At 40.1% G+C, this 20,130-nt stretch overlaps 2 protein-coding genes across 5 annotated transcripts; both read left to right on the top strand.

Annotated features, from left to right (window-relative positions):
- LOC108933027 (trichohyalin) lies at nucleotides 1-10,929 on the top strand. 4 transcript variants are annotated; one of them, XM_018749815.2, is made up of 10 exons: nucleotides 1-421; nucleotides 2,130-7,049; nucleotides 8,276-8,486; nucleotides 8,628-8,704; nucleotides 8,817-8,937; nucleotides 9,015-9,073; nucleotides 9,163-9,271; nucleotides 9,352-9,422; nucleotides 9,697-9,767; nucleotides 10,606-10,929. In XM_018749815.2, exons 1-10 carry the CDS (start codon nucleotides 353-355, stop codon nucleotides 10,664-10,666), a joined length of 5,769 nt encoding a protein of 1,922 aa, XP_018605331.1. In that variant the 5' UTR covers nucleotides 1-352; the 3' UTR covers nucleotides 10,667-10,929. The 4 variants fall into 4 exon arrangements, with proteins under 4 accessions (XP_018605331.1, XP_029102556.1, XP_018605332.1 ...); XM_029246723.1 differs by lacking the exon at nucleotides 2,130-7,049; XM_018749816.1 differs by lacking the exons at nucleotides 9,015-9,073; nucleotides 9,163-9,271; nucleotides 9,352-9,422; nucleotides 9,697-9,767; nucleotides 10,606-10,929 and having other exon boundaries at nucleotides 8,628-8,684; nucleotides 8,817-8,897.
- A 1,731-nt stretch (nucleotides 10,930-12,660) lies between these two features.
- ppp4cb (protein phosphatase 4, catalytic subunit b) lies at nucleotides 12,661-18,446 on the top strand. The gene is made up of 10 exons (XM_018749808.2): nucleotides 12,661-13,204; nucleotides 14,403-14,501; nucleotides 14,577-14,680; nucleotides 15,187-15,238; nucleotides 15,318-15,368; nucleotides 16,215-16,316; nucleotides 16,864-17,037; nucleotides 17,235-17,361; nucleotides 17,518-17,707; nucleotides 17,807-18,446. Exons 2-10 carry the CDS (start codon nucleotides 14,496-14,498, stop codon nucleotides 17,934-17,936), a joined length of 936 nt encoding a protein of 311 aa, XP_018605324.1. The 5' UTR covers nucleotides 12,661-13,204; nucleotides 14,403-14,495; the 3' UTR covers nucleotides 17,937-18,446.
- Nucleotides 18,447-20,130: the final 1,684 nt, after the last annotated feature.

The raw sequence follows: 20,130 nt of genomic DNA, 5'->3' as shown, positions 1-20,130 counted from the left end.
TCGATGTGGTGTCCACAGTTTCGTGAGCTCTGACCACCCCTTCCTCATTTCAGTACAGCTTCGGAAGCAGGAACTTCACAGGACGGTGAAACGTTTCTCCGCACTTCTATGACAGCTTCGTTTGAAAACGTAATTTACGTAAATATGTTTTTACTGACATACAGGTAAAAGGTAACGGGCGGTAGCCGGCGTCTGCCATATAAATTACCGCTTTTCTCAACACAGCCTAACAAGTTTTTAAAGGCTTCCTACAGGAAACGCCGTGAAACCTGCAGGCAGGTGGACCGTCCTTCAAGCCAGGGCCGTTTCAGCGATTTCTCCTCTGAAACGGGCTTTTGCGCTCAGCTGAGCGATGGACCCGCAGAGCGGTCTCCTGTCCCGCGCCGGAACCTCCCTATGGACACTCTTCCAGGGCGCCGTGGTGAGTCAGTGCATGTGTGATGTGCCATAAAATGTCCTGTTATGAAGAAAAGGGACCTCGGTGTGTTGAGAAACGTAACACCAGTGTGCGAATTTTAAATTAATGGGAACCAGGGAAGCTTCCAAGTATGTTCTCTATATATAAAAAGATGTACATTTCATACATCTACAGAAATATATATTCCATATAGTGTATTTTACGTGTATTATGTGTCATGATACTTTATTAACAATGTGAATAATAATAAGATTGCATGGAAAGGTCACATTAGTGTAAATATGCACACACACACATTTTTTGAACTGCTTGTCCCATACGGGGTCGCGGGGAACCGGAGCCTAACCCAGCAACTCAGGGCGTAGGGGACACATCCAGGACGGGATGCCAGTCCGTCGCAAGGCACCCCAAGCAGGATTCGAACCCCAGCCCACCAGAGAGCAGGACCTGGTCCAACCCACTGCGCCACTGCGCCCCCCGGTGTAAATATGCATTTGTATTAATTCATTTAACTGATGCTTTTCTCCAAAGAAGCTTACAATGTTAAGGTACTTACAATTATTTACCCATTTATACAGCTGATTATTTTTTTTATTGGCACAATTTAGGGTAAGTACCTTGCTTGAGGGTACTACAGCAAGAGGGGGGAACTGAACCTGCAACCTTTGGATAGAAAGGCTGTAGGTCTAGGGGACAGCTGGTAGTGTAGTGGTTAGAGTTGCTGCCTTTGGACCCAAAGGTCACAGGTTTAATCCTCATCTCCAGCTGTAGTTCTCTTGAGTAAAGTACTTACCCAAAATTTCTCCAGTAAAATTAACCACCTGTATAAATGAGTAAATAATTGTAAGTTGCTTTGGAGAAAAGCATCAGCTAACTGAGTAAATGTCTAGCCACTAGGGTACCAGCATAATTCCATGATGTGATTGTTCACATTTGCATGATTGTGAAATGACACATGAGTACACCTTGGGTAAAGGTGCCTGTTTTTTTACTACACATTACTTTAGGAATTATATTGAACATGTACATGAATTATACTTCTAATAATTATTCATGTTTTAAATGCTATTTTTGATTGTGTTTGTTTAAGCCTTGTTCTATTCTTCTATTATTTCTATGGAAAACCAGCAGCACAAACTCAAAAATAGTCTGGCTGTAGGGGATCACCTAAGCTTCCATCAATCACAGAGCATGCTCAGGCTGTAGCACAAAGTGCAGGAGCCCTAGTTAAAAATCAAGATAGTTAGTTCCTGAGTGTTTCGCATTAACTACTGAAATGCATGCTTACCTTTCACCAGAATAATCCCATCAGTGAATGTTCTGGAGGTACCTAGTTTTTCAGTAATAGCAAAAATTATATTTATCAAAGGACAAAATGCTTTTTAGCAGAAAAGCCTGTCTTTCACCAGTCACTGGTTATTTCATTTGGTGTTTTTCAACATTTCAATTCTTAACTATTTAGTTATGTTATACGAGTTTGTCAGAAAGGGGCTACACAGGTGAAGGGCTCTTGAAAATAATCTCTTTATTTCTCGATCCCTGGGATTAACAGCCTCTTATTTTCAGTTGATGTTTTCATTTGATAAACCAGTTTACCTGCATCATGAATTTTTTTGAACATTCAGTCTCTCTCTCTCTCTCTCTCTCTCTGTCTCTCTCTCTCTCTCTCTCTCTCTCTCTCTCTCTCTTTTTTACCCCTCTTCACACAAAGAACTATATCACATCAGCTGTGGGCAGATATTTAAGGCCTGAGCCTCCAAATACAGGAAATGATGACATAAATATAATACCGGAAGCAACAGTTTGCAAACAAAGAGAGAGAAGTCATGAGGAGGAAGAAAAGAGTCTGAATGCAAACTACAAAGAAAAAGAAGAGGATGATGCTGAGAACAGTGGGAAAAATTTTGCAGATCCCTGTCAGATTACCCTATCCACAGACACAGAGAGCAAGACTACACAATGGAGCGTTGAATATGTCAAGAGTATGGTAACAGAAAAAGGAGACAAGGCACATGAAAGATCAAGAGAAGACCATGACCAACTGAAAATAATCCCAGTCACTGCAAACTTAAACAATGAAGATGCAGAGGAGAAGGGTCTTACTCAAGAAGAAATCCAACAGGGAGATACACATATGAGACATGGTTGTCTGATAGAACCTAGAAAAGGGGAAAAGGGAAAGCAAGACAATCACCAAACTGAGGATGACATTCAGTGGCAAAAAGAACAAAAGGTAGCCATAAAACAAGATCATGCCAAGTCTACAGAAGATGATTTTAAAGGTGAGAGAAGATTTTTTGGGATTAAAGTAAAGACAGTAGGAAGTGATTATAGAACAATGGAAGGTTGTGAGGGAATTCTTGGTATTAAAGAAAGACAGCCGGAGATGAGGAAGGGAGAAGATGATACAGGGATAAATCAAAGTTATAAGGAATCAGAAGCAGAGCAAGAAGGAAATGAACAATCAGGAAGGTTGGAAGAGACTGAAACAACAAGCAGAGAAGGACAAATAAGTTGTCAAGAAAATGAAAAAAATAAAGTAAATATTCAAGCACTAAAAAGCAAATTCACAGAACAAGAAAGAGAAAAACATAGACTGGAAGACAAAGGAGAAATGGAAGAAATAAGAGGAGAGTTGGAAACATTAAATCAGAATCAAGAATCAGTATCAGTTGAAGGGACTGATGAATCATGTGCAATTGAGAAAAGTGGGGAGGATGGAAAGAGGGAAACATATTCATCTGTGTTAGAAAGAAGAAAAGAAATAGAGTACAGGCCTCACAGAGCTCAGACACATTCTGATGATGAAGATGATGAATTGGACACAAACCAAGAGGAAGAAAGAAAAACAGGTGGGGAACAAATAGGAACTAGGGAGGTGGAAAGAGAGGGAGGACTACAAGAGGTGAACATAGAAACAAAGTTCAAAATGACAGTAGTAAAGATAAAGGATGGAAAAGATGAGGAGAATGAAAAGGAAACAAAAAGTGATGAAGAGGAAACAACTGACTTAGAAAACAGAGAAATACAAATGGGGAAAAATTTCGAGGAACCGCAAGATGAGATAAAACAAGATGATGAACGTGGGTGGAAGGAAGAGGTTCAGACCACAAGGGTGTCAGGGCACGGAAGTGTCACAGAGAATGAAAAACACAAAAAAGAAATGAAAGGTATAAAAACGGAAATCATTGTAAGTGTCAAAGAACTGGAAAGAGAAATGCAGAGAATAGAGGAGGAGGAAGATGTGGAAGAAATAACAGAAGACCTGGAAGCAGCAGATGAACCTCAAGAATTTGTAACAACAGAAGAGAAAGAAGAGTTATGTACATTAGAGAAAGGCAGCAGGGTTGGAGAAATGGAAGTGTGTTCATCTGAGTTTGAAAGAGGAGAAGAAAGGGACAATTATGTAGCAAAAGAAGATGTAAAAATCCACTTTGAAGATCAATGGCCAGTGCAAGAATGGACTGAGGAACACTTAACATTAGGATTTGACTTTCAGGAACTGGAAAAAACACACAAAGAAGTAGAAATGATACCAGAAGATAAAGTTGTGGCAATATCACAGACACAGTGGAGAGATGATAATAAAGATGAGGTAAGTGCCCAACAGGCGAGAGAAACAGAAACAGAGCACAGGTGTCACAGACCTCACGATCATTCTGGTGTGGAAGATGAAGAATCAGATACAAACGAAGAGGAAGAAAAAAAAGCAGATGCAGAACAAACAGATGCAGGGAAAATGGAAACAGAAGGAGAACCACAGGAGGTGTACATGGAAATAAAACACAATATGACGGAAGCAGAAACAAAGTATGGAAAAGATGAGGAGACTGAAGAAGAAACCAGGAGTGATGACGTGGAAACACCTGACTTAGGAAAAAGAGAAATAGCACTGGAGACAAATTTCAAGGAATCAGAAGATGAGATAAAAGAAGTGGAATCTGGAAGGGTGGAAGATAATAAGTCCATAAAGGAAAAAGGCCAAGGAAGTGTCACAGAAAATGAAAAACACACAGAATTTAAACATCTAGAAAGAGAAATCACAGTAAGTTTAGAACTGGGAAAAGAAAGGGAGAGAATAGAGGAGGAAGATGATGTGGAAGAAATGAAAGACCTGGAAGCAGAATGTAAATATCAGGAATCTGTAACAGAAGAGGGAGAGGAGTCATGTGCAGTTGAAAAAGGTAGCAAAGATGGCAAACGGGATGTATATTCATCTGATGTAGAAAAAAGAAAAGGAAAAGACCCTAATATACAAAAAGGGGATACAGAAGTGCACTTTGATGATCAATGTTCAGTACAAATTGGGACCAAAGAGCACTTCGGATTAGGATTTGACTTTCAAGAATCTGAAACAACAAACAAAGAAACAGTACAAACGATAACAAAAGAAGACGATGTAGAGGGATCAGGGACTCAATGGAGAGATTATATGACACATGAAGATAGTGTTTATAAGCAAACAGAAAACAACCAAAAGGAAAAGAGAAAAACAGATGAAGAACAAATAGACACTGAAGAGATGAAAATGGAAGAACCGCAAGAAATAAACATTGAGATGAAATACAAAATAGTCACTGTAGAAAGTGAGGATAGAAATGATGAGAATGACGTGGAAACACCTGAATTGGGGGAAGATGAAATAGAGTTGAATAAAAAGTGCAAGGAACCCCAACATGAGATAAAAGGAGAGGAAGAATTTAGAAGTTCTGTGAACACTGAGTCATCTTTTGGAGATGAACTGGGCAACGTTCTAGAAAATGAAAGAAATGATGGACTACACAGACTAGAAGGTGAAATCACAGTAAATACATTGATACTGGAAAAACTTAAACAGAGCAAAGAAGAAAAAGAAGAAATGAATGATCTAATAGAACATTTAGAAACAGAAGACAAAAGCCAAAAACCAATAATGATGGAAGCTGGAGAAGAATCACATGCAGTTAAGAAAGGCTGGGAAGATGGAGAGAGAGAAGTGTGTTCAACTGAGTTAAAAGAAGAAGAAAACAGCATAAAGGCAAAAAAACAAGATATAAAAGTCCAGTTTGAAGACAGATGGACAGCACAGTCTGAGGGTCACTTACCATCACTAGTCAGTTCTCAAAAAATTGCAACAGCACACAAAACTGGTCAAGCAACAGCAGTTGATAAACCTGTAGATATATCAGTGACACAATGGAGAGATGATATGCAACCCGAGGAAAGTATCTACAAGGGAACTGAGACAGATGAGAATGGGAAATCTCAAAGAACTAAAGGGCAAACTGGTGAGAAAGATGGGTCTCATAATGTAAGTATAGAATGGGACATTGAAATAAAAGAGGAAGATGCTGTGCATGAAGAAACAAATGAAGCTGTATCACAACAAAGTATAAAAGCTGAAGAATTAAGCTTCAGTAGAGCGGCTGAAAATGAAGAAGACAAAGAATTATGCAGGAGGGAAGACATTTTTAACAGAATAGAAATGAAACATGATAGCAAGGTTAAAGGTGTAAATGCAGTTGAAATGAGGGATGAAATAATAGAAGTCAATCAAGAAGCTATTACAAGAAGTGTAGATGAACTTGAAGAAAGGGAGGTAGGGGAAACTGGCATTGATGACATTGCCGGAATAAGAGACGAGTTCCATGTAAAAGACACAACTGGAAAAAATGTAGAAGAAACAGAATGCAGAAAAGATGAAAGCAGAACTGAGCATGTGTGGGAAATGCAGACCGAAAAAAGGGAAGAACAGGTAGTACCAGCATATGTAGCAAGTATGGGACAGAAGGAGAAAGGAGGAGAAAATACAGTGGATGAAAGCGTAACAGAAAGAGGAGCAGAAGTGTTTGTAGAGGGAGAAGGAATAGAAGTGGTAAAATGGCAATCCATGTCAAGTAAAAACAAAGTTGTAGGAAAGGATACAGAGGGATCTGATGTGTTGGTGGATGAAAAAGAGGAACTTCAAGTAAGAAAGGATGCAGAGGAAGAGATTATTGAGAGAAATGCAACCAATGAATTAGCTGAAACACAAACCGAGCATAAAGGCTATGTTAGACAGGAAAGCAAAGACAGAATTACCATGGAAGATAATGGAAAAAATTTGATAATGGTTCTAGATGTAAATACTGCGCTAGCGGAAGATTATAAGGATAAGAGTGCACATGATGAATTGGGAGCAGTAACACTTAGAAGTGGACTGGCTGAGAACAAGTCAGAAGAGGAGAGAAAGTCAGACTATAATGGGGGAATGAGGGCCCAAGTATGTAAGACTGATGAAAAACAAGAAGTAACTAAAGCAAAAGATTGGGTAGAACATGAAGAAACAGCAAAAGAAAAGACTGACAACAGTGAAGTGTACAGACAAGAGGTAGAAAGAACAAAAATACAGGGAGAAGATACAAAACAAGAGCAAAACAAAAGCGATGAAACGGAGTCATATGGTCGAAATGGTAAAACAGAAATGTTAGTCACAGAGACACTAGATGATGAGGAAAAGGAAGAGCAGCCAATGTCTATGGGGGGAACTAAAAAAGAAGTGGATGAAGAAATAAGAGCAGATGTGAGAAATGAAGACATTGCACAGGATGATGTTCGAAAAAGAGAAGACGAGCAAATATATGAAGATGAAAGTAAAAAATTTGTCTTACAGGTAAACATTTCAAAAGTTTTGAACTAAATGATTTTTCTTTCTCTAAATATGACAAAAAATCTTCATTGAATCCAAGTATTACAGCTTTAATTAAAGATTATTATTAAACTTGATTTTAATTGTTGATTATAAAAGTTTTTTTTATTAAATGATACACTTGGTCCCCAATTTGGAAACTTAATTTGGGCTTATATTTGGATCGTTACTCAAAAAGTTAATAAGTTGAATATAACAGGTGGTGGGCCAGGGGCTCCTCGTCCATTCTGTTTGCAGCTAATCATGTAATTTACACCAGTAAAAATTGTGACCTTGGACTAAGTGACTGTTTGGAGAATCACATGTGTATTTGTATCTCTCTGTTGGTAAAATACACTTTTGTTTAGTCTGAGTTGCAAGCCTCTTTGGAAACAAGCATCTACTAAATATATGAATGTAATATAAATGTCAGCAACCCCGAACATCAACTGCGGGGTGGGAGGCAACAACGGGGCTTTTCAGACAGGAACAGTACGGCGCAGTGGACTGTCTGTCTCTCCCAGGAAGGGGGTAGATAGCCCCTCCCTCTGGTGAGTAGGGATGCCTTGTGCATGCACCTGCATGTTCTGAGTCCCCTGGCAGGAGTATTTACAACATTTTGTAAATAAGAAAGCCTAATAAGAGCTATACCACAGTGGCTGTACTCATGGGAGATCACATAAAATTCACTAATACTCAATACAAGCATAATAAAAAGAAAGAAAAGAATAATTGTGATGAGTTTAAAAAAAACATTAGCTGTATGTTGTTTAACTTAAAACAAAAACAACTTTGTATCAACTTGGAGCTGGTGGTATTACATGGAGGTAGAGGATGATGGAGAGGCAGCGCTTCTCTAGCTGCTCACAAATGGTAGATGTAGAAGGCAGAAAATCATGTACAGCATGTTCAACTCCTGTTTGCTTCTTTACACCTTCTGCATTGTTATGCGAAAGCCAAAAACACCACTTATTCTTTGTGATCACTATCTGTCAGCACATTGGGTGAAGATTTGGCACACAATTTGAACTAGTATGCCAGCTGCCTTTTTGTGCAAAAAATGCTTTTAAAAACTTCTCAAAAAAAAACTTGTATTTGCAAAAAAAAAAAATCTTTACTCAAAAGTAGGGAACTGTTTATAGTTGGTACTGGAATCATACAAAAGAATTGCAGTTGTGTCTGGATGTAGAAATTGTGCACCTTTATTGCAGGTGGATGCCCCCTCTTTGGATTTCACTGCCCAAAAGTCTCGAATTGCCCTTAAGAACCACCTGGTTCGTCCACCCAAGGATCCTCGAATACTCCTGCAGAAAGCCTCTGTGATCCCTATCCATTCAGCCCCACCCCAGGAGGAGGGGTTTAACACAAAGCCAGTGATGATGAAGGTGGGAGGTGGTGGAGTGATGGGAATCAAACTGCCAGGTAATGGAGTTCAGCAGATCTGTATATCTCTGTTGACGTCTTAATGTAGCTTTTGTTGACTTTGGGAGTATATACTGACGCCTCCCTGTTGTCCCGATTAACCTGGCTGAATCATTTTATTCTTATTGCTTGACTAAACAGGCTTTGGCGGTGGAATTCCAGCACTGAAGAAAAAAGAAAAAGGAGTGAGTGAAAAAAGTGAGGAAGTTACTGGACAGGTAGCGCCATAGGGATTATGGCCATAGGTCCTAAAAAATCAGTTGAAAATTAGTGGAACATAGTGGCCCTGCATATTTAACAACTTTTATAACCTTTGTGTCTTTTCCACAGATCAGTGAGAAGGAACTCACTGCAAATGTTGGAATTGATGTCAGGGAGCAGAGCAGCACAAAACAAAGGGAGGCAGGACCCAAAATGGGAGGAGTCGGGGCGATTGGAGTGAAGCTACCTGGTAATTAACAATGACAGAGAAAACAAAATGGTCATTGTCACTCTGTTGACCCCTATTGACAATAATGTTGTCTGCAGCTTTTGGTACAGGACTGCCTATTTTAAAGAAGACAGACCGGGGAGTGAAGATGAGGGAGGTAAGAAAGAGGAGTAAGAGCACTGACAAGCAGTCAGTTTTAAACACAGCTGCTGTTTACAACACTCAAAGTAAAACGACTTCTGCTAGGATGTTGCAGATGATGGTGAATATGGAACAGCAAGGGCTGAAGGAAAAGGAGCAGAATCAAAGGAAAAGGAGGTGAAAAGTACTGGAGCACCAGCTGTAAAACTACCAAGTGAGAGAGAAGTTTTTCATTACTGTTGTTGTTTACTGCATTTTCTTAACATGGGATTAAATATTGTAGTTTTTGTTTAGGTTTTGGCGCTGGATTTCCTATGCTGAGAAAGACTGAAAGGGGAGCGAAAATGAGAAGTGGAGAAGACTTGGTAAGCTTCACATAGGAAGGATTATTGACAGCTGGTTATTAGTATATTCACGGTATTTAGCTAGCACTTCTGTTTGAATGGTTTGGTGTTTTCACTAACATATACAACTGGATAATCATACAAATCCTACCGAAAGAATGTAAAGACAGACTCTGTCCTGGGACTGGTAACTTGCAAGACTCACTTAGAAAGTTCATAATTGCACTAATATTTGCAGAAACATGTCACTGTCGTCTTTATATCACAATATCTCCAAAAAAAATATTTAATTCAGGAAAAGTCTGAAGCAGATAATTTAAACGACACAGACAAGCCAGATGGAGGATCTCCATCCAACAAGGCTGAGTAAGTAAGATATAAATTCAGTTTCAATATTTTCTTACAGAAATATTGAATAAATGTGGGGGGCGCGGTGGTGCAGTGGGTTGGACCGGGTCCTGCTCTCCGGTGGGTCTGGAGTCCCACTTGGGGTGCCTTGCGACGGACTGGTGTCCCGTCCTGGGTGTGTCCCCTCCCTCTCCGGCCTTACGCCCTATGTTACCAGGTTAGGCTCTGATTCACCGTGACCCCGTATGGGACAAGCGGTTCAGAAAATGTGTGTGTGTGTGTGCATTGAATAAATGCCATTTCAGTATTTCATAATCATCTTAAAATTTAATGAACTATAGTGATGATGTTGAACTATAAGCCCAATGTTACTTGTGTGTTTGTGTTCTTAACTAAGTCTGGTTGAGCAAATTAACAAATATACTCCAAATCATAATTAATGAAACAAGTTCAATGAGCATTCATAATTTTTCAATGATATATAATTATGGCAAGTGTTGTCTTTGCTTGTTTTTGAGTTACTTTATGCAGCAGTAAAGTATTTAAGAATTGAACTTTGAAAGTTAATAACAAACATTAATACCTTACTGGGGGGTGCGGTGGCGCAGTGGGTTGGACCACGGTCCTGCTTTCCGGTGGGTCTGGGGTTCGAGTCCCGCTTGGGGTGCCTTGCGACGGACTGGCGTCCCGTCCTGGGTGTGTTCACTCCCCCTCCGGCCTTACGCCCTGTGTTACCGGGTAGGCTCCGGTTCCCTGTGACCCTGTATGGGACAAGCGGTTCTGAAAATGCATGTGTGTGTGTGTGTGTGTGTGTGTGTGTGTGTAATACCTTACTGGTATGTTCTTCCTTTTTCAGTGTAGGAAATCCTCTACTGTCAGAGCTTAAGTTTAAATTAAAGAAGACTGACAAGAAGTGAGAGTGATATCCTGCGTTTCTTTTTATACAATACTGTGTGCATATGAATTTCGACATTATTTTACCATTACTTACCTGCATTTCGTGCACTATTAAGTAGGGTTGCCAGCAGTGTATGCAATTTTACCGTAATACCCTAAAGAATAAATGTTTGTTCAAGCATACATGCAGAAGTGCCTCTCAGGTTTGGAAACCACAGCTGTCAGGGCTGTCCAGACTACTAGAATTCTAGCAGACAATGTGTTGTGTGAACAGTCTCTGACCTCCCCCTTTTCAACAGTGTTTACTCATTTCTGCATTATGGGGTTGCACTATTCATGTGTTTTGTGTTTTTTTGCTTTTGCATCTTTCTGAATTCCTAATACTTGTATTCAATTTCAAATAAATCATGTATTTCATCCTTGTCTTTGATTTTAGAGCATATTTGTTGATATTTGTAGTGTCACCTGGATAATGGTGCAGTCATTTGAAGAAACATTCATTTTTTCTAATTAAAAATTTTTGTTTTTACTAAAATGTTTCCTTTTTATGTGTATATTCTAATGCAAGAAAGGCTACATCGCAATGTAATGAATCAACCTAAGGAAGTGGCTGAAGTGAATAGACATAATACTGTATATTGGTGGGAAGCAATGTTTTTGACAAGTAAATAAAACTAAGTAAACCAAGTGTATTGTCATTACTACTTATACATTCCTATTCGTAAGTCTGAGTTTGTGGCCAAGTCACATTATCTGTGTTTGAGTTCTTACATCTGGAATAAAATTATAATCAATTTTTCAGATCACTCTGCTGGAAATGAAAAATAACCCTAAGATGAGAAGTGGTGAGGAGTAGAGCTATACACAAAACTTTTGAACAGAGTTCAAATGTGATGAACAAACATATTAATTCCCTGTCCATCAGCTGGTGCGACGACACTCAGTGAATTAAAGGAGTGAGTAAACATTAGAGGGCCTTCTCTGAATACCCTGAATACAGGAGCATACAGTGAAACAGCAGTAAGGAACCAACTGCAAGAAAGACTGCAGCGAGAAAGGTCTTCTAGAAAAAGCCTTTGAACACTCATGATGCACAAATTTGTCACAGATTTATCTCTGTTGAAAACAGGAACTGTGCGCCTATACAGTCCAAGTGAAAACTTCAAGAAATCAATGCTTTTAATTCATTTTGTTCAGCATAATCTTTTTGTGCATCATTGTAAAATGATTATATTCTTTGAACTTTTGAATAAATAATTCTTCTCAATTTCTGAATAACAAAATTCTTACAAACTTTTACAGGACCCATGCGCCGAACTGCGCTTTTCTGTGACTGTGGTTCACTGGCGCCCCCTGGTGGCTCCGGGCCCCTGAGCAACCGCTAATAGTACATTACCGACAGATAGTCTTGACATACCATACATGCGACTTAGGGATGTTATTATTTATTTAAAATGTTCAGCAAGCAAAAACATTATTTTTGGTGATGTCGAAAAGAAAAAGGTAAAAGAAAACGGATTTCTAAACGAAAGTGAGAATAACAGTAAAAAATGTCTGTATTATCTCATCTATTATTTTATCTTAAATTATGATATCATGAATAATGTATGGAAAAATATATCACAAAGCCCAATCATAGCACGTAGCATTTATGCATGTTAGTTATTTATATTGTGGCACACAGCGCTCTGCTCTGGGTTCATATGGGGTGAAGAAAGACGCACAGGCAGCGTTAATAACAAACATTTTATTAGAACACCCACACACAAGGAAATAATGCTCCCGGTCCAAGGTACTACACTTTGATCTTAACCAAAAGACCGAGAAGCGATGATCCCGGTCCACGGATCCCTTTTCCTCAAGAACCTGCGTACAAACCAGGTTTTCCCCTGGCGAGCACTGTCATCCTTTTTTCCCCTTAAGTCCCCCCAGTGGTTGAACACTTATTTACGTTTTACCCACAATACAACTATGCACAATAGACCCGTTTTCCCGCCCAAACTCACGGTAACGCGGGTCGTTACATTGTGTTCTAATGGTTAATATAATGCAGAATGGGGGCATTTGCGACGTCCGACAAACTCGTTAAATCGGAAGCCCGTCGTGCGTCGAGGACCCCCCTGTGGTCGCTCTGTGTGAATCCCTGTCGCGTCGCGTTGCGTCCCACCGAAAAACGGGATCCGCGCGCCCTCTACTGGTCGGCCTTTCACCGTGCGTCTCGAATTTTAAAATTACTGCTTAAAAAGACACAGTTTGCTGTTATGGGGTGTTTCAGGGGAACCGAAGTCGGTAGCCGTGCTATCAACGCAAAAATTGCTTGATTGTTACATCAAGTCGTAAAAGTTAAAGGAGAAGCGGAAGTGGTGCCGGAAGCTGGAGGATGAGCGCGAGCCTACGCACGAGGGGGCGGGGGGAAGCGGGGGCACTGTGGAGAAATGGGGACCTAGAGGTGCTTTGCGCGTTCCGGTGCGCGAGGGGGCGCTGCTGAGCACCACAGGCCGGTGGCGGTGGTGTGAAAAGAACCGGGGGAAGCCGGGCAGCAGCGACGTTGGTCAGAGGTAAAAATGGCTTTACTACATTGTTTTAAACAGTTGTGGTTATGCTGAACGATTAAACTGGTTTTCTCTTCACGAATAAGAAGTCTTCAGTGTCTGTTCGTCGTCAAGTGGCGCTTACGCGCGGTGCCGTGTAACTGTAAGTACCTGGACGAGTGGAGGTTAGTAGCTAACGGATAAAAGGTAAAAAAAAAGAAACGTTATACTCTTTACCACGACCGAGGAAACACTCCGTTTTAATCCTCGCAAATGTGCTTCGTAGGAACTTGTACATTTTCCCTGAAGCGGACAACTAGACTCTGTTGCGCAGAAGCACATCTCTAGGCTAACTACGTCAGCCGGCTAACTAGGCTAGCTGCGTTTAACGACCAGGCAGGAAAGGCGGGATAAGTTAACCAAGTTTTGTAGGATACGCCGTGGTTTGGAACGAATACAAACTCGCATTTTTTCAATGTTAATATGGGCGAAGATATAAATTTTGTCCCCGTCTGTCAGGTACCTTTTGTTTTGTGTCCCATTCCGATTCGTCTCCGTGACGAGAAGCCTTGTCGCCAGAGTACCGGTTTAACATGGTCGCCTTAAGTAAACTAAAACTGCAGTTGAACGGGAACGACTGGTTTGTGTTTCGGGTGAGCGCCGTGCCCGCCGTGCTCGTGGAAGCCGCGGCTCCATGTCGGAGCGCGCCTGGCCTCGCGAACGCGCCAGGAGCCAAAATGGCTGAACACACGGAGCCTGATCTCTGGAGTTGAGCAAACAATACTGCTGCTGTGTTGGACCTAAACCCCTTCCGATCTACCCCCCCCCCCGTCAGCATGACTGCGGAAATGTATAAAATAATAATGCTGTGTCGTTATGTTCTCTTGCTGTGTTACACGCGGGTTAGTGTTTTATGTCGTCATGGTTGGTGGATCATTAGATTAGTTCATATTCATTTCACTACTGTAGTGTAGTGAAACTTGTAAGTCCTTAAACGTCCCCAGTCTCCACAGTTAGTCTGATCCTTAATGTACCTCTTCGTAGTCCTCACTTAGCCTGGTTTTAAAATAACAATAGTAGTGGCAGAATCATCTTTAATCGTTGAGTTCTGTAATGTAGAGTTCTTCAATTTTACCTATTCTATTGTGAATTTATGTGGAAAGAGTTATCTTTCCACTTAGAGAGACACAAACTATTTGTGTATGTTTTCTCTTTCTTCATGCAGATTTTCTCCGCTGCCCTACACTTTCCTTTCATCTGGAGCTGGCGTGGTGGAGTTGGCGACCCGTGTGTTTTTGTCAAAAGGAAGCGCGGGCATATGCTTGTATGTCAATGAGACAGTGTTGCCTGTCGGGTGGAATCTGAAACACGAACCAAGTGACAAACTGTCTCTGTGTAGTTGACAATGGGCGACATCAGCGACCTGGACAGACAGATCGACCAACTCAGACGGTGTGAGCTCATCAAGGAGAATGAGGTTAAGGCTCTGTGTGCCAAAGCCAGGTACGAGATACAGTTGAAGGCTTACGCCATGCTCTAAAAATGGGAACTGATGCAGCGGCCCATTCTAAACCCTGTTTATTATATGGCCGTTTTCCCATAGTGGTGGTGTACCACTATGCTGGTAAACAACTTTTTAAATGCATCAGATGTCATTTGTGTAAATCTGAAAATATTAGAAAATGGACCATGGCAGTATTTTAAATGTATATGAGAAATTTTCATGTGGTATTAAACAAGCTTTATTTTTAATTTCCTAGTTGTTTGTTGTCTTTAATATGTCCAATTTAATAGAGTACCTTTGTGTTTTTGTTCAGTTTGTGCTATTCAGCCTGGCATCCAAGGAGTCCATTGTATAAAAGTTACAATTTGTTGAGCTCAAATGTTTAACCGCATCTCATATTTCAGTGTCCATGTCACTTATTCTGAATAAGATAAGTTTTATCTGGATGTTTTGGTATGGATTACTGTGATGCATCCATTTGTAACTGAGGTGCTCTGTGTTTCAGGGAGATTCTAGTCGAGGAAAGCAATGTTCAGAGAGTGGATTCTCCAGTTACAGTAAGTAATCATGTAACTATACATGTCTACATCTGCTTTTAATAATGTTCTTTGAATGTAATTTTTCTTCTCCTATCAGGTTTGTGGTGATATCCATGGGCAGTTTTATGATCTGAAGGAGTTGTTTAGAGTAAGTATCCTTTTGTGCCATCCTTGCCTGGTTAGTTTAATTTTTTTTTTCTTGTTTTTTGCGTGAGATGTGAAAATTATACCACCTGGTATATATATTGTTGCTTTAAGTGTTTGTATTTTGAGTACTAATATAAGGGTGGTATTATAATTGCTAGAGCCACACACTATATAGAATGTAAAAGTCAGCGGATAACTTTTTTTTAATTGCTGAAAGCACTGCAGAAATTGAAGGGTTTACCTACTTACTCTAGGTTAAGGTAACTTCCTCCTGTTGTTTTGTCTGGTTTTAAATTGATGTTTGTGTGGCAAATTAAATCATCATAGTTCAGATGTCATGCAGATACAGCCAGGGGGGTATGCCTGTATTCAGCTTCAAAATCCTGTCCATGTGGCCATTACTGAACGGATTTCCAGTTGGTTGACAATGCAAAGTGATTGGCAGATGTTCCAACCACTGTTTTGATTCCCCCCCCCCTCCAAAATCTGTATTGATTGCACGTGGCCTGCAATTGAAATGAAAAACACAGAAAGGCAACAAAAAAGTTGCAGCTTTTTTGTGAAGACACAATGAGTCTGACAGGGAAATTTAATCATTTATTTAGATTCAGATACTGAACAGCAAATATTCAGCTTTCAAGTTATGCTATTTTACATTTTTTCTCTTATTTGTATGTTGTAAATTAAACATAACTGCATTATTATTGTTAATTACAAGCAGGAAAGATATGAGGATGAATGGTTTGGTGTTCTTCACATGTTCTTTACCATAGTTTTTGCCACCTAGAGTACTCGCAGTTTTCGCACAGTCAAAAATACATACAGTAATTGTCTACAACATTTGCAGGTTGGAGGTGATGTTCCAGAGACAAATTACCTCTTTATGGGTGACTTTGTGGACCGAGGATTCTACAGTGTGGAGACTTTCCTACTGCTGCTTGCCCTTAAGGTTCTTGTATAGTCCTTGCTTGCCCTGTTTATGTTGTACACTACATAGTTAATTGGAAGTCACTTTGGAGAAAAGCATTTTCTAAGTAAATAAATGTAAATGTATGTAATTGTGTGTTCAGTTTATAACAAACATTAAGTCCAGAGTGCACACGTTTTTAATCCTTTATGATGTCGATTCCTTCCTTTTATTTTGCTTTATCCATTCTTTTCTCTGTATAAAAACAAATTTTTGCAGTTATTAGTTTGGTTTAAAAATGTTACATTTTTAATAATAAAGCTAGGTTATGAAGGATGTTTATGCAAAATATTACATAACTGCATTTAAAGGCTTTATATGCAGTTATTCTCATGCTTCATTTTTTTTAATTACAATTGGTGCTGTGTAATTTTTAGTTCTGAGTGTAATTCCTTATAGTGTTTTTGCTTTTGTATGACTGTCTGGAACAGACTAGGGAGTTTCCATTTTTCTGACACTGAATTGGAATCTTACTAAAAATTGTTCTTATGGTATTGTGTAAGTATTACCTTGCTGTCTTTTCTTTTAGGTGCGATACCCAGACAGAATCACACTGATTAGAGGGAACCATGAATCTAGACAAATTACCCAGGTGTATGGCTTCTACGATGAATGCCTAAGAAAATACGGCTCTGTAACTGTGTGGAGATACTGCACTGAAATCTTTGATTACTTGTCACTCTCTGCCATTATTGATGGCAAGGTTGGTGTGCATTTCATTGTATGACCTATCAGCAATGAGATATGCATAAATAAAATACTCATAGAGAATATACATTAAAGCACTGTAATTGTATTTTCATCCTGCACTATTTTCACCTTTTTTGCCTTTTTAAGCTGTCCTCTTAAATGTAAAAGAATACATGGTCAGTAGCTTATGTCCTCCTCTTACATCTTCAGATATTCTGTGTGCATGGAGGCCTCTCCCCATCTATACAAACACTGGACCAGATAAGAACCATTGACAGGAAGCAGGAGGTTCCACATGATGGGCCTATGTGTGACTTGTTATGGTCTGACCCTGAGGGTGAGGAATCTGTTTATATCAGTAGCATCTCTGCAAGGAGTGTTTTGCGGTAGGAAACCTGTCATTTAAGCAGTGATGTTAAAGAAAACCATTGTGGTTAACATAATACTGTTTACTTTGTTTAACATGTACAAAGTCCTCTTTTCTTTGTTCCAGATACCACAGGGTGGGGTGTGAGTCCAAGAGGTGCAGGGTACTTGTTTGGTAGTGATGTGGTAACCCAGTTTAATACTGCAAACGACATTGACATGATCTGCAGAGCTCATCAGCTTGTCATGGAAGGGTATAAGTGGCACTTCAATGAAACTGTACTGACTGTGTGGTCAGCGCCAAACTACTGCTACAGGTACAATTTCATCTGTTTCACCAGTTTTTCATTTAGATCTTTGTTCTCCTTAATGCTGCAGCAATGATAGTAAATGTACTAACTCCTTTTTCTTTATAGGTGTGGGAATGTAGCAGCAATACTGGAGCTGGATGAGCACCTGCAGAAAGAGTTCATTATATTTGAAGCAGCCCCACAGGAAACAAGAGGCATCCCTTCCAAAAAGCCAGTGGCTGACTATTTCCTGTGACCTCACAGTTATTCAAACATGACACAAACCACAGGAGAACTGTTTTATTCTTGCATATTCCTTGTCCTGCCCCCACAATTTCTTAAATGCTCCCCACTGTATTTTCTACCTCTCAGTCCCCCCCCAAAACCTGTTAGGAATTCTCCCTCTTGATTCCACATAACCTTTTATGCACCAACCACTCCCCGCTATTTTCTGATACTGATATTATGAATTGTGTTCTGTTATACATCTGCATACTACTTCTGTGACCGTTAGCTTTAGTGTGATAGTTCAAGTGGCATTGAGGGGAAACAGGCACAAACAGTGACATTTTGGAAAGCCTATTTAGGTGGATGGCTGAAGAAACTCGATCTGAAGTGGATGATGGTATTCATTTTGAATTTTTTTTTTTTTTTTTTACACTGCTTATTTCTTTTCCTTATCTGTGAAGAAAAAACAACAGTGAATTATTTGGTTTGGTTCTGTTTCCATTTGTCTTCAGCAACTGTTTAAAAAAAAAAAAAAAAACCAACAGCACAACTGCTAAGTAGTTCTGCGCTCTGCTAGTTCAGGGATAAATGGAAACATTGAACCAAACAACCATTTATGCTTCATTGACCAATTTCTCTGTAACATGAATTGTTGACTTTTATCAATCTGTGAAAATAAATTGTACATTTTTTATAAATACAGCTTTGTTTTTGTATTTGTATTAGTGTTTTACTTCACAGATTAATTTCTCTTGATTAATACAGTTTGAAACCTGAAAATATAAATGTAAGTATAACCTAAATAAGTGTAAATTAAACCCTACAACAGCAGATGTGAATAGTGACAGATAACACAGGATTAAATGTCACTTAGACAACTGTAACAGTGTGAAAATAGGATATAAATTAGTAGTGAAAGTTCAACACCACTTGAGCAATAAGAGGTTAGTACTGCACAGAGTGAAAACTGCACTGATGTGTCCCTCAGTGCATTCAGCAGGGTGAGATCTATTGGACATGGTTAAGCGTTTGCTTTGATTCCTTCTCTACCATTTCCTCCAGAGTCCAGTCTTAACTCCCATGACTGAGCCACCCTCGCCAATGCCTCAGTCTGCGGACATCAGCTGTCCACTACAGCTTGTTGTCCAAGTGTACCTTCAAGTATCTTGAATGTAATTCAAGCCCCACCTCCATATTCTCTACAGCAGCAGTCACTGAACACAAAGGACCATTGGTCTCCTGAAGTCCACCACAACCTGTAGTTTTTTTCTCCGTTGAGCTGCAGCTGGTTCTTTCAGCACCACTTGGCAAAGTCCTTCACCACGCCTCCGTACCTCCTCCTGCCCTTCCATGATGGATCCAACAGCTACTGTATAATCTTTGAACTTCTGCAGATGATGACTCAGTGTTGTACCTTCAAGTCCAAGGCATAGGCCTACAGGGTAAACAGAAAGGAAGCCAAGACTCTCTCCCGAGGGGCACCTGTGCAACTTATTTCCATGTCTTTGGTCTCATAGGTGTTCTTGGATCCTTCATCCTCAGGCTTGGCTTTCTTAGATCCTGAGTCTTCAGATCAGTTGTGGCCCAGGGTTTGTTATTGAAACAAAATGTACCATTTTGGTGGTTATGATAGCATCAGTTTGTTTATCAGTCTTTATGTAGCCTCCCAACATGGTTCAGAGAGCATTTCTGAATACACACACACACACATTGTCAGAACCGCTTGTCCCATACAGGGTCACGGGGAACCGGAGCCTACACGGTAACACAGGGCGTAAGGCCAGAGGGGGAGGGGACACACCCAGGACGGGACGCCAGTCCGTCGCAAGGCACCCCAAGCGAGACTCGAACCCCAGACCCACTGGAGAGCAGGACCGTGGTCCAACCCACTGCGCCACCGCACCCCCCCATTTCTGAATAATTTCTTAGAAATTTAGTACAGTTTAAGAATAAGAGGCAATTTTTGCTCATAACAGTGGTTCTCAGTACCTCGTGCCCCCATCCCCACCCCACTGCAAGCAGTTCTCTGATATCTACACAAGGGGCCGCTTGGACCACAACAGAGATTCACTTTTTAAATCTTTGCAACTATTAACTGTTAAACCTTCTTAAGTTTCAATTTGGATGCCTTGGACTTTTTTTGGAACTTTAATAAAAATGCTTAGCGCTTCAATTATATAGAATGTCTGCATGTGCAGTATTGCGTATCGCCTACTCCATCT

This window comes from Scleropages formosus, chromosome 20 (assembly GCF_900964775.1).
Source record: "Scleropages formosus chromosome 20, fSclFor1.1, whole genome shotgun sequence".
NCBI classification, from domain to species: Eukaryota; Metazoa; Chordata; class Actinopteri; order Osteoglossiformes; family Osteoglossidae; genus Scleropages; species Scleropages formosus.
Note: the sequence above shows the minus strand (reverse complement) of the source record. Positions and strands in the feature narration are given on the sequence as shown.

Excerpts from the sequence above, each read along its gene's own strand:
- ppp4cb (XM_018749808.2), top strand. Across the intron at positions 17,362-17,517 it reads GTTATGGTCTGACCCTGAGG|ATACCACAGGGTGGGGTGTG; the intron begins GTGAGGAATCTG and ends TCTTTGTTCCAG. Across the intron at positions 17,708-17,806 it reads GCGCCAAACTACTGCTACAG|GTGTGGGAATGTAGCAGCAA; the intron begins GTACAATTTCAT and ends TTTTCTTTATAG.
- LOC108933027 (XM_018749815.2), top strand. The coding sequence starts at position 353 with ATGGACCCGCAGAGCGGTCTCCTGTCCCGCGCCGGAACCTCCCTATGG. Across the intron at positions 7,050-8,275 it reads GTAAAAAATTTGTCTTACAG|GTGGATGCCCCCTCTTTGGA; the intron begins GTAAACATTTCA and ends CCTTTATTGCAG. Across the intron at positions 9,074-9,162 it reads GGGGAGTGAAGATGAGGGAG|GATGTTGCAGATGATGGTGA; the intron begins GTAAGAAAGAGG and ends GACTTCTGCTAG.